Raw genomic sequence first — 12,793 nt, 5'->3', positions numbered from 1 at the left:
CCTTCCAGGGGCACATTCCTTTGAGTAAAGGAGAGACAGGTCGTCCTCCCCAGAAGACCAGCACTCAGCCCCCAGGAAAGGCGGCACATGGCTAGGTCTCTCGGGCCGAGCTGCAGAGCGGGATCTGCTAGGTGCAGGGCTGAGGGAGGCTGCCCACCCTTCCTGCTCAAGCTCTTTCTCCCCTGACTGACAGCAGCCACTGGTCAGCCTTGTCTCTGTGCTGCCACATCCCCAGAACACAAGTCAGCATGAGGCTCACCTTCTGGCACCAGAAGCCACAGTCCGCTGCAGGGCCCTTCCCTAGAGCAGCCCCAGATGGCACCTTCCAGAGGCCCTGAGGACTCAACTCCTAGGGGAGCCCTACCTGGGGCATCTGCTGATGAGACTGCAGAAGCAGAAGGTACTGGTGGCCAGTGATACCTGACACTCTAGGGAAAGCTATTTCAGGTTGGGGTGAACAAAATGGGAAAACCAAAATCCACTGATGACAGCTGAAATCTGCTCTGCGTGAAATAACCACTGCCCCGTGCTGAGCAGACTGCAGGCGCGAAATCAGTGGGGAAGCTCGGGGGACTGGGGGATTCTGCTCTGCTCTGCTAATAAGCAGTTTTAAGAAAGCTTATGACTCTATCTGCTGATTTCCTTGGTGAAAACCTTCCAGGTGCTCATGGAAACAGAGGCTAAGACCACCCAAACAGAGCCTCCAGGGCATTTCTTGCTGGGTGTGTGCAAATACTACGGCCCCTATGTACCCGAGGGCACAGGAGGTGGCCGGGACATTGCACATGGCAGGGGAAGTGACCTGGGTTTAGGAAGCAGCTGCAGATCAAAGCCTGTCACAGACGGTGTCAGGCAGGGCCTGGTCAGCCGTGGTAAGACAGACAGACGGACACGGGGTGGAGGCCAGGGCTGTTCCTCGCCATCAGGAAGGGACTGGGCATTCCTGGCCTGAGTGGCACTGTGATGGGGCCCCTGGCTGGGCCTTGTTCCACACACGATCCGTGATGCTGCCACCACCTTTTGCGATCAGGCCCTTCCGGGAGGAACAGGGACTCCCCAGGCACCGCGCTGCGCTGGCTGTCACCCCATGAGCTCTCCAGCCCAAACGCATCCCACAAGACTGCTTCCCCCTCAACGAGAGGAGACTCCGGCTGCCAGGCCAACAACCCTAACCACAGCTCGCGCTGCGGCCAGCTCTACAGGCCTCGTGAGGTCTGGGACAATCGCAAGTGACTGGCAAGGAAAACTTGGCAAAAACCAGATGTTTCTCTTCATTCTGCCCCCTGCTCCTCCTCCATTCTCTTTCCTCATTTTTTATTCCTTCTTCATTCTCTGCCAGAACGGAAAGCATCTATCATTTCTGGGCCAGAAGACAAGTGACTACACAATCTGAGGATGATAATCGGAGAAACAGAGCCAAACGCAGAATGCAGTCCTGGCTTACAAGGGGCGGGCATTTCAGTGGGTTTAAATACTGGGACACGGAATTTTTTTTAACTTCTGTGCTCAAAATAAGTCCCAGACTTCCTTCCTGTAACTGGAAATAACACTCCAGCACCCCGTGAATACATCAGGGAGGCTGCTGAGTGGCACTGCCACATGAAGACTGCCTGTCAGCTCTGCCAGGAGGGGCTCGTGGTGTTCAGGAGTCGTTACTCCCAGCACCCTCTGCAGAGGGAGGCGCGCGGCCTATTTTACGAAGAGGAATCATGAACTGGACTGTTTGGTGCGTCGCCCAGCGTCATCTGGCACACGTTAGAGCTGTGGTCTGAACGAGGTGCCCTCAGCATCTTCTGTTAGCTCCAACAGGGGATGGCCCCCTGCAGCCGTGGTCCTAAAACCCCAGCTGTGTCACTGCAGATCGGCACAGCAAGTGCTGTGACCACAGCCACCTGTGCACAGCCTTCAGCCCGCTCCTGTTGTACTTATTCACTCCTGAGGAAACAGTGCCTCTACACTGGAGAAACCTGACAGACGCCACCCGACCAAGTGACCCAGGGTGACAGATGTGCCCCAGCCACGCCACCAAGAACAGCCCTGGGGGCATTCTTGCCCAAAAAAAGTGGAACCTGTTCCAAAGAGAAGAAAGCATCAGATGAATGCAACTGCGGCCACGCCGTACCGAATCTCTGACCGGCACTCTGGACAAGGACGGAGGACGCCGCGGTGGGACTTGGTGGTAGCGCTTGCCCAGTATGTGCCAGGCCTTTGTTCTGCTCTTGTGGTGTGGTTATGCAAGAGTTCAACATCAAGGGAAGCTCTCTGTACTGCTGTTCAACTGTCCTATAAATCTAAAATCATTTCCAAATAAAAAGCTAAAAAAATCTAGTCCCTGTGTAAAGCAACCCACTAGAGTCACATCGAAGGTGGGGTGACTGATGCTAGACCAGTTACCAGGCAAAGAGCTGCCTTGGCCAGAGGACAGTGACATTCCCACGCAGGGCTGAGATGGGGCACTCCCCCTGCCCCTCAGTTACCCGAGACGGGGGAGGAAACTCCTGCCTTGACAGGGAAGGTCGGGGGAGAGTTGACTGGATGAGGGACCTAGGTGGAGAGGGAATGCTGGACAGCGGCCACACTACCAGGAGAGGATCTGGGGTGTCAGACTTGGGGTATCCCCTGCCTACTTCCTTTGGGATGCACACTGACCTCCCATCAGCATGGCCCGGAGCTGCCACATGAAGGTAAGCAGCCTGGGGCTCACGGTGGCCGCTCTCAGGTGTTCCCTTCCCACAGCAATCTGTGCTTTCAGCCCCAGGCCAGCATCAGGCTGAGGAATCAGGGTGCACAGGCCAGAGCCACTGAGAGGCAGGCCCCAGGTGAGGTCTGCCTGAGGTGAAGCCCTTTCCTCCCAGGTGCCCAAGTTACCTGTGATCCTGTTGGAAATGCTGAAGAGCCGGGACGTCCTCTGTCGCTGAACAAATGGCTCCCGATAATACCGGTCCCCAAAGCACATGCCCAGGAGCTCCTTGCGGACCGTCTTGTTCCAGAGGCCATAAATCAGGGGGTGGCAGACAGCACTGGTGAAAGACAGCCATGTGGCCCAGGTCTCCAGGGTTGGGGAGACATAGTTCTTCCCCCAGAGTGCCTCGGAGGTGATGACCACCATGTACGGGCCCCAGGTGACCAAGAAGGCGCCGAGGACCACCAGGATGGTGATGAGGGCCTTGCACTGGTTGGCTGAGTAGACCACGCCCTGAAAGGTGTTCCTCCGGCTGCCTGAGGACGAGGTGGAAGTGCTGGAGTTCTTCCTCCCGCTCCTCTGCGCGTCCTCCTCCACGATGACCACAGTGCCACAGTGCACCTTTCGGGCCTTGACCCGGGCCACGCGGAAGATGAAGCCATAGCACACCAGCATGACCACGAAAGGGAACAGGGCACACCAGATCTGCCAGAAGGCCGTGTAGCCGGGCTCCCGGTGCCAGGCAGCCACGCACATCCACTTGAAGTCGTCAAACTCCACCGACGACCAGCCGAACAGCGGGGGCAGGCAGCCGATGAGGGAGTGCAGCCAGACGTAGACCAGCGCCATCACGGCCCGGTTCCCCGTGATCTTCATGGGGTACACCATGGGGTACAGGACAGCGTAGTAGCTGGAAAGAGCAGGGGAGAAGTGAGAAAGGAGTCAGAGGCAGGGAAAATACAGGACAGGCAGCCCGTTTCCGGGGTGCGGGGGTGCGCTGACCCAGCTGACCAGCCGTAGTAGGGCTTCTAAAGGAGGCGCCTTCTCCCAGTGTTACCCAGAGAGGTCGCAGGCTGTACCATGCTCTTCTGCTCAGAAGGGGTCTCCAGCAAGGACACGGAGCTTCACAGCCCTGTCTCAAGTTGGCCCCTACCTCATATTGGGGGCTCTTCAGAGGTCCTGAGGGATCCCGGGAGGCCAGATCAGTTCGTTGCTGATCAGTTTTCAGAGGAATCCCTAAGAATAAGGATGATGTCCAAGGCCTATTGGCTTCACTCCCTCCACAGATATTTACTGAGAGCTGGCTGTGTGCCGAGCGCTGTGCTGGGCCCCGGAAGCACAGGTGAGAAAACGTGGGGAAGACAGACATGAGCAGAGGGTGCCAACCAGAGAGGGAGGACGGTGAGCAGTGTGCCATTAGCCTCATTTCGCAGAGGACTCTGAAGTTGAGAAAGGCTGAATAATCTGCTGCAAACTGAGAAAAGAACAAGACCTAAACCTGGGCAGTCTGCGTGTACAATTCCCTGCAAGCCACCTTGTCCAGGGTCCTGGGACCAACAGGTGGTTCCTGTGAACGGAGGAGCAGGCAAGAGCTGGCGGACAGGACGGGGCGGGTCACACAGGACAGGGGCGGGTCACACAGGACAGGGGCGGGTCACACAGGACAGGGGCGGGTCACACAGGACAGGGGCGGGTCACAGCAGGCTTCCCGAGGGACCACACACAAGACCCAGGTCTTGGAAGGTTGGGGGCACTGGCTTAGGACCCAGTGGGCTGAAAGCTATCTCAGCAGAGTGCACAGGGAAGCTGCACAGTGGCTCAGTGAGGGGTGCTAATGCCCAAGTGTACGTCTGCAAAGGCCACACGGCCCTGTGGAAGTGGCAGGCGCTGGACAGAAGCCCTGCTGTCTACTGGCTCTGACACTGGGGAGCTGATTTAACCTCTCAGAGCTTTATTTCCATCTTCTGTGAAGTGGGAACTGTAGGACCTGTGTCCCAGGTCGGCTCCTGGAACGGACAGGGCAGAGACACCATGGCTCGTGCTGCCCCCTGAGTGGCAGCAGGCAGAGCCTGTCCTCACCTGCCCACCAGCCCTCCCCCATCCTTCAAGGGGTCAGGATCCCTGCAGCACTCTGCCCCTGCTGAGTCTCCATGAACCATGGGGACACAGGGTCCTGGGCCCTGGGTGCTCAAGCAGCCTCCTTCCCTTCCCAGGTGACCAGGGAGGCACTGGTCTGGACCCCATCACCCTGGCAAGTGAAGTGTGAAAGGAATCTGTGAGAATAGGAGGTGCTTCCAGAAAAGTTTCCTTCACAGCTAAGAAGACACAAGGCCAAGACGCCCACTTTTTCCTACCCCTTTAAGGAGGATGCGGTACTGGGACCTCAGGACTGCAGGGATGACCAGCTGGGGAGGCTGTCCAGGAGGGCCACCTGTTAGCTGCTGTGCATCCCCTGACCAGTCCTGGCCTGGCCGTCATAAAAACAATGACAATTAATAAACTATCCTCTGCCAGATTGCTTTTCGGCCAGTCTCAATGCCCCATCACTACCAGACTTGGTCATAAGACTTCTTTACTGTGACAAAAGTTACCATGGTATGTCAGGCTCAGGCATGGGCAGCTGCTGTTAGAAATCACTGTGATTGTTTCTTTCCAAGTTCAAAGGGAGTCAAAGCAGCAGAGCTGGGTGCTGGGCACAGCCCTGCCAACACCCTCCATGGGTTCCTTTCAGTTCTTTTGGGGGAAGAAATGCCTAAGTCCACACCTCTATCAAGGTATATTCTCACATCTTCGCACAAAAGTGGGTTTAAGTATTTTGAATTGTAGGCTCAAGATTCTCTTATTTTGCAGTGCTAGGAAATGAACTAGGGTCTAATGCATGCTAGGCAAGACCATGCAGCTACAGTCCCAACTCAAAACTACCCCCTACAGAATGATTCCATGTGTGTAATACTGAAAAATAGGCACACACTGACATATGAGCTTATACATCGGGATAGGGGCTGGTGACAGGAAGGCAGTTCAAGGGCTTCCGGGGAACTGGTACTGGGGTGCTAGTTATATAGTTGTACCCTGTTTATAAAAATTCATCAAACTATCCTTTTAAAATGCATACTGTTAACCAAGCGTGGTGGTGCACACCTGTAATCCCAGCACTTGGGAGGCTGAGGTAGGAGGATCATGATATATTTGAGGCCACCCTGGGCTACATAGTAAGTTCAAGGACAGCCTGAACTGCACAGTAAGACCCTATCTCAAAAAAAAAAAAAAAAAAAAAGTACAGTTTTTTGAACGTACTGCATATAATACAATTTAGTGTTTTAAAAAAGTCACAGCCTCGCAGTAAATCTCCAAAACTCATTTTTTAAACAGACACCTCATTTATGCCTAGTTTCCAGCTCAAAGAAGAGGAAAGAACAGAAGACAGAAGCAGCTTCCTATTCCCAGGCGGGTTAATGCAGGCCCAGAGAGGAGACGTTCCTTTTGCTTCCTGAATGCCTGTCCCACCATTCCTTCAATGCCTCATTTTTAGACACCAGCCCATATGATGGCCCCAAAGCAGCTTTAATGATATCACATATAACTGACACGCTGGAATGCGGGAAGGGGCTCCAGATGTGTCGCTCTCTGGCCCTATACCAACTACTTTGGTAGCAATCCCTGTTTTCACAAGATGTCTTCACTAAAGACACAAACAAAACCTAAGCCCACTACAGCTACCTCCGGATGAACACATTCACTCACACGGCACAGTCTCCTGAAAGCTCTAGTGATCGTCTGCGTGGCAACAAACCATCCTGTCGTTCTAGCTACTTTCAACTGTACCATGCTATTCAGAGCTCCAGATTCATCTGGCACAGTGTGGGATGAAAACAGGAGAAATACTTTCAATGGGCCTGGCGCCCTGGCGGTGTGACCGTCACTGCAGGTACACTTGCAGGAACCGACGTATTCAGGGCAACACTGCTGTTGGCTGGCTCCGCTTCCACTCAGCTGGGTTAGGACACTGACACCCAAATGGTGACTTTCACTCTGGTCAGCCCTTCTTTTGTAATATTCTGCCTTTGCTCTCTTTTTAGGGAGCTACAGGATGGACTCTTTAGGCTCATTTCTCCAAATAGTGAGACGGACTTCTTTCCTTTCTTTTCATGTGGTTTTGGGGATCAAATCCAGAGCCTTGCACATGCTTGGCAAACACTCTCCCCCTGAGCTGCACCCCAGCCCTGAGAGCTTTCTTTCACTAGGAGTGCCGGCTGGGGATGATTCTGTTCCCTGGGGCTATCTGGCAACAGACTGTCACAGTGGGGAGGTGCCCCTGGCATCTGGTGAGTAGAGGCCAGGAAGATGCTGTAGACCCTGCATGATGGCCAGCACCTCATCACAGATCATGACTCTGCTCCAAAGGCCAGAGTGCTGGAGTTCAGCTGCCTGGCTGTGGGCCTGACAGACCTCCCCACAATATGGCGTAGGGCCTTCCACAGCGGGCACCCAACAAACATTCTCAGTACCAAAGAACAAGGCATTGGCAGAGGCAAGCTCTGCCAGACAAGTATAGTGACGCATGGTCTAGACGTGTCACACTTGCAGATGAAGAACCCCACTGTCACCACGCAGACCCCAGGCTGAGGGAGCCACGTGCAGCCTACTGGGGCACCCACTGCAGCCCCTGGCCTGATCCCACCACACTCACTCAGACAGCTCTGCATTCGTGACTGGCAGGGCTATTCCAAAAGTAATGATTTTTTTTTTTAGTACTGGGAATTGAACCCAGGGCCTCTGCCCTAAACTAGAGCCCCAGCCCTTATCTAATTTACTTATTTATTTTTATGTTGAGATAAGTTCTCACTAAGTTGCCAAGTTTCCCAGGCTGGGCTCAAACTTGCCATCCTCCTGCCTCGCCCTCCCAGAGTGCTGGCCTGATGCATGTGCACCACCACGCCTGGCTGACAAGTAACGCTATGTTTAAAAATAATAGAACAGTCATGAGATTCCTGTCTTCTCCACCGCCAACACACTTCCACACTCACTGTTCACCACATCATATCCCAGTCTTCACAGGCCCCTGAGTAGTGGCTACTGAGCAAACACCCCTAAAACCTTTGAAGCCCTACTTGCCTGCTCTACACCAAGAATCCTAAACATGCAGTGTTTATTCCACCTGAAAACAGTGACTCCACAGACAGATGCGCTCCTCACAGTGTTCTACAGAGCCACGGGCACAGTGAAGCCACCTAAATCCAGCCACAGAGACTGAAAGCACTTCGTCCACAGATGGAATCCCACATGACCATCGGGATCTCACGCTGAGAGGAGGCGCTCGTGGTCACGGTCTTAAAACCACATGCACCACGAGCTTATTTCAAAAGTTTACTGTATGCAACCAAAACAAAAATCATAAACAGGCCCGGCTTCTGGTTAGTTTATGAGAGTTTCTGTGTTCCTTTTACTACCGGAACAAGCAAAGCCATTTAGAGAAACTCACTGATTCATTCCACCCCTTAGCTCAGGTCACTTGACACTGCCCCGGAGAGCTCAGGGGAAGCTGCTCATGGGTGCAGCAGGGGGTCTGTGTTCCAAACACACAGTCTGCTGACTGCTCAGCCGAGTCCCTGTGGTCCCTGAGGAGCCACCTCGCTGGCTAGAGCCCTCTGTGTCTTCCCTGACCCATTTCTGGTAAATGTTACAGACCTCGAATCTGTACCCCACCCAGTCCTGTTCCCATAAAGTCCAATCTTGCCTGTGACGAATGAAGTGACCATCAGCCAACTCCTACCAAAAAACAGGTTGAAAAGTTGCCACCTGAACCCTGAGACCTGTCCAGCTCAATCAACAACTAAAGGAGGAAATCTGAGGCACCTGTGAGACACAGCTGAGGAAGACGGTGGTGACGCGCCTCCCTTGTGCCAGCTCCTCTGACGGCTGAAGCAACCTGGGTTTTGAAAGCTGGGTGTGGTGGTGCACGCCTGTAATCCCAGCACTCTGGGAGGCTGAGGCAGGAGGATTAAGAGTGGGGCCCAGCCTGGGCAATTTAGTAATGTGCTAAGAATCTGTCTCAAAGTAAAAAAGGCCTGGGGGTGTAGCTCACTGAAAAAGCACTGGGTTGAGTCCCTGGGGAAAAAATAGCACACTCAGTCCTCCTGGTTGCCACTGCCTTTCCTCCCGGGTATCTTCCCTCCCTGTTCCCTCTCCAGTCCAGCTGTGGAGGTGCAGGGGGCTCCCATCAAGGCTCCAGCCATCAAGCTGGGCCTGGACCAGAGTAAGACATAGCAGGCCCAAACTGCGACCGAGTCACAAGACCTGGCCTCACTTCCTCCTCTGACATTCACCTTCCCCGGCTCTGTCTCTTCACTGTAAGCACTGGAACCTCTTTTAAAAAAACTAAATTGCAATTACGCATCACTGTGCCATTTGGTGATTTCTGTTACTCTGCAAACACCAGAGTGCACGTACACAAACTAGACGGTACAGCGTCCCACACCCTTGTGCAGTGATGGTGAACCCTTTAGAGCTTTCAATGACACAAAAAGCCCGCTGTGGCATGTGTGCCATCGGTTCCCCACCACTGTATGGCATATACTGTGGTATATGGCACAGGTTCCCAAGGCCCGGGCTGCAGACCAGTACCAGTCTGTGGCCTGGTAGGAACGGGGCCACACAGTGCGGGATGAGTGCTGGGGCAAAGGAGTGAAACAGACAGTCCCCGTGGTTCACATCACTGCCTAAGCTCCACCTCCTGTCAGATGGATGATAATATTAGATTCTCATAGGAGCATGAAACCTACTGTGACCTGTGCATGCAAGGGATCTAGGTTGCACGCTTCTTATGAGAATCTAATCCCGAAGCCATCTCCCCACTTCCGTCTGTAGAAAAACTGCCTTTCACAAAACTAGGCTCTGGAGCCAAATAGGTTGGACATTGCCGGTATATGGGGCCCGTCATTAACCCTTGTGGCACTTGCCTATGTATGCAACGAACAGGTAAAACCAGAGACACTCTGTGTAATGAGAGAAGAGGAGACAGAACTGGCCGGCTCACCCTCCTGCAGCAGAGGTCCTAGCCCTCCCCCAAAGACCCCAAACCACCGAAAGTCACAAGACGGGAGATCTCTCTCTCCATGCCACGCCCACTTACCGGTCGATGGCTATGACCCCGAGCGTGAGCATGCTGGCCGAGCTGATGAGCAGGTACAGGAGGGCGGAGAAGTGGCACCAGACCACACCGAAGATCCATTCCCTCCGGATGGAGCTTGTCGCTACAAAGGGCAGCACCAGCACGGACAGCAGGAAGTTGGACAGGGTCAGGCTGAAGACGAACTTATTGCTGAGGGTCAGGAGGTAGGACTTCTTGTACAAGGTGACCACAATGACCAGGTTGCCCAGGCAGACAAACACGGTGATGATGATGATGGCGACGAACTCCGTGACGACGCCCCCGTCCCCAGCCTCCTCGGCAGTAAGGTTGCTCAGCTCCTTCCTGTGGCCGAGGGAGGAGTTGGGGCTCATGGTCAGTGCACCTGAGCGCGGCGTGGGCACAGCATGCTGAGCGACTGCAGAGGGGATAGAAGACTCATCAGAGAGTGCCGTCTCCCCTTTGCGGAAGAGGAAGTGGGGGCTTGGCAGGGCAAGGTCCTGTGCCTCCCGCACTAGCTCCAGCTAAGGGGCCTGTGTCCTGCAGCCCACCCTTGGGCAACTCACTGCCTGTTCTTAAGTGATTCTCCTGGTCTAAGCCCCACTGTAATGCATACCGGGAATAACCCTGAGGCCTGTGTTAAAGGCCTGGAGCTACTGGGAGGAGGTGGAGCCTTCAGCAAGTGCAGTCTAGTGGGAAGCTTTGGGTCACTGAGGGCTGCCGTGGAAGAGAACTGTGGGATCTGGCCTTTTCCTCTTCACTGTCACTTCCCAGCTGCCATGAGGCTCTGCTCCATCTTGGGCTCCTGCCACAATAAGCTGATGGCCTGAAGCCTTCAAAACTTGGAGCCAAAATGAACTCTTCTTTATGGGTGTGTGATGCTAGGGACAAAATTCAGGGCCTGGTGTGAGGCAAGTACGCTGCTACTGAGCTACACCCCAGCTCCTAATCTTTCTTCTCTATAAGTTCACGTCTCAAGTATTTTGTCATAGTAAGGAAAGCTAGCTAGCACAACGCCCTTATCCACTGTCCCAAAGCAGTGATTCAAAACCTTCCAGGTACTCAAGAATCCATTAAAGGGACAGGACAGAGAGCCAAGACTCTGGTCCTGGAATCAAAGGCTCAGCCTGGGATCTGTACTTTAAACAAGCAGGCAGGGGCAGATGGCTGCATGGCAAGTGTCCCATGGGGGACAGGTAAGTCCTGAACCAGCAGGACCTATGTCACTGGGTGCTTACTAAAGATGCAGGACCTCAGACCCACCTCTCACTTGGGGACCAAAATCTACACTTTAACCCCAGGCCCTGCAGATTTGTGTGGACATTAAAGCTTGGCGGTAAGATTATCACAGGAACTATTCCAGGTTCCCTGGGCAGGTGGAGTCAATCAAGTTCAGTTTACACGAGGACACTGTTACTGTTCTCACAGACGTGGTGAGAGAGGGGAAGAATCCAAGCACTACTTGTAGGTGGGTAAGTAGAGGCACGGTGGCCCCAGGTCCTGGTCCACAGACATCACTGTCTACAAGGGGTGATCAACGTGTAAAATGAATACATTTTAGACATTTATTACAATAAAAGACACATGACCATTAATTCTTCTCAAAATACACTCCTTCACTTCAAACACACCTATTCATCATTCTTGCTGCTTTCTGAAGCAGTTCGCGAATCCTCCTTCCTGTCCTCACGAGAGCTGATCACAAACATGGTAAAAACTGCGGCTGGGTGCCATTCAGCGGAAAGGCAGGCGTGTAAAAGCGTCACAGTGTGTCCTCACCCACCTCATCCACTGGATGTGACACCAAGAGACTTCTGACTGTTCCCCAAAGTCAAAATGCCCATGGATGATAAACAACTCAGCACATTGAGGCAGCCATGGCAATGTAGCTAGACACTCACAACAGAGGACATCCAGAACTGCTTCCGAAAGCAGTAAGAATGATGGGATAAGTGTGTCTGAAGTGAGAGGCAATATTTGGTTGGTGTTTGTTTGTTTTGATTTTTCCGGTACCAGGAATCGAACTCATGACCTTGTGCTTGCCAGGCAGGTGCTGTGCCACTGAGCTAAATCCCCAGCCCCGAAAGGCAATATTTGAAGGGGACTGGTGGCAATGTGTCTTTTACCATATGTGTATGGAAGTGAGCAAATGATGTGCCTTTTACTGTAACAAATTTTTTAAAAAATTAAATATTCACTGTATTTTTCAATTACAAGTAGAAGGTAGAGTCCCTACTCTCCGGAAGCTGGCTCAGAATCTTGGCTCATCATCAAGGTTGATACATTTTTACATAAAATCCTACAGATGAATGTTTCTCCAAAACTTTTCATCTACTTTAATCAGCCAAAAAATCCCACAGACCACTATTCCCACCTGCTCTTGTTCTCCATGAACAGAAGATACCAGGAAGGCAGGCAAGACAGCTGCCTGTGAGCCACACCCCAAGAACATGGGCTGCGCTGCCTAGACACAGCAGGTCATGAGCCCTCCTCGGGGGCTTGACTCCTTGCCAAAGCACCACGGCTCACAGGACAGCAGGGTCAGAAGGCAGCCGCCCCTTGTGGCAGTCCTGAGCGCAAGAGGAAGTGGTTCCCAGGCAGTGAGCCTATGCTGCGGTCACAGCCATAACCCTCCCGGTGCTCCAGTTCCCGGTCATCTGTCACAGCACCGTTCCCAGACCGTGCACTAGCTCTCAGCTTATGCTTGATCACAAATGTCTACAACCCTCCTGGTATCTGGTCCTCCAAGGGAATACAGCATTCTGTGTGGTCTGGTCAGGGTCAAGTGTGACGGGACAGTTTCCTCCACAATCAGGACAATTTCCTAATATTCATTCTATGAGCATATTGTCTTATAGCAACTATACCACCCTCCTGGGCTTATGTGAGTGTGTGGTCCACTGAACCCCAAAGTTTATGCATTCAAGAACGTCTGTGAAGGCAGATGTCCCCAATCTTGAACATATGGAATTAATGCTTTT

The 12,793-nt window shown here is 53.1% G+C and overlaps 1 protein-coding gene across 8 annotated transcripts in view; it reads right to left on the bottom strand.

The window, feature by feature from the left end:
* The window catches only part of Gpr161 (G protein-coupled receptor 161), a 52,281-nt gene that overhangs the window by 12,482 nt on the left and 27,006 nt on the right, over positions 1–12,793 (bottom strand). For 6 of the 8 annotated variants that reach the window (XM_005398216.2, XM_013521419.1, XM_005398215.2 and 3 more), the window contains exons 3-4: positions 9,816–10,230; positions 2,869–3,593 (exon numbers count right to left, since the gene is read on the bottom strand). In XM_005398216.2, the coding sequence (XP_005398273.1) occupies positions 2,869–3,593; positions 9,816–10,230 (1,140 nt within the window). Of the gene's footprint in view, positions 1–2,868; positions 3,594–3,836; positions 4,293–9,815; positions 10,231–12,793 lie in introns of those variants that run through there. The other 2 variants (XM_005398219.2, XM_005398218.2) reach the window with 2 other exon arrangements.

This window comes from Chinchilla lanigera, unplaced genomic scaffold, assembly GCF_000276665.1.
Source record: "Chinchilla lanigera isolate Chin_1 unplaced genomic scaffold, ChiLan1.0 scaffold00061, whole genome shotgun sequence".
Taxonomy (NCBI): domain Eukaryota; kingdom Metazoa; phylum Chordata; class Mammalia; order Rodentia; family Chinchillidae; genus Chinchilla; species Chinchilla lanigera.
This window is presented reverse-complemented; position numbering and strand designations above follow the sequence as displayed.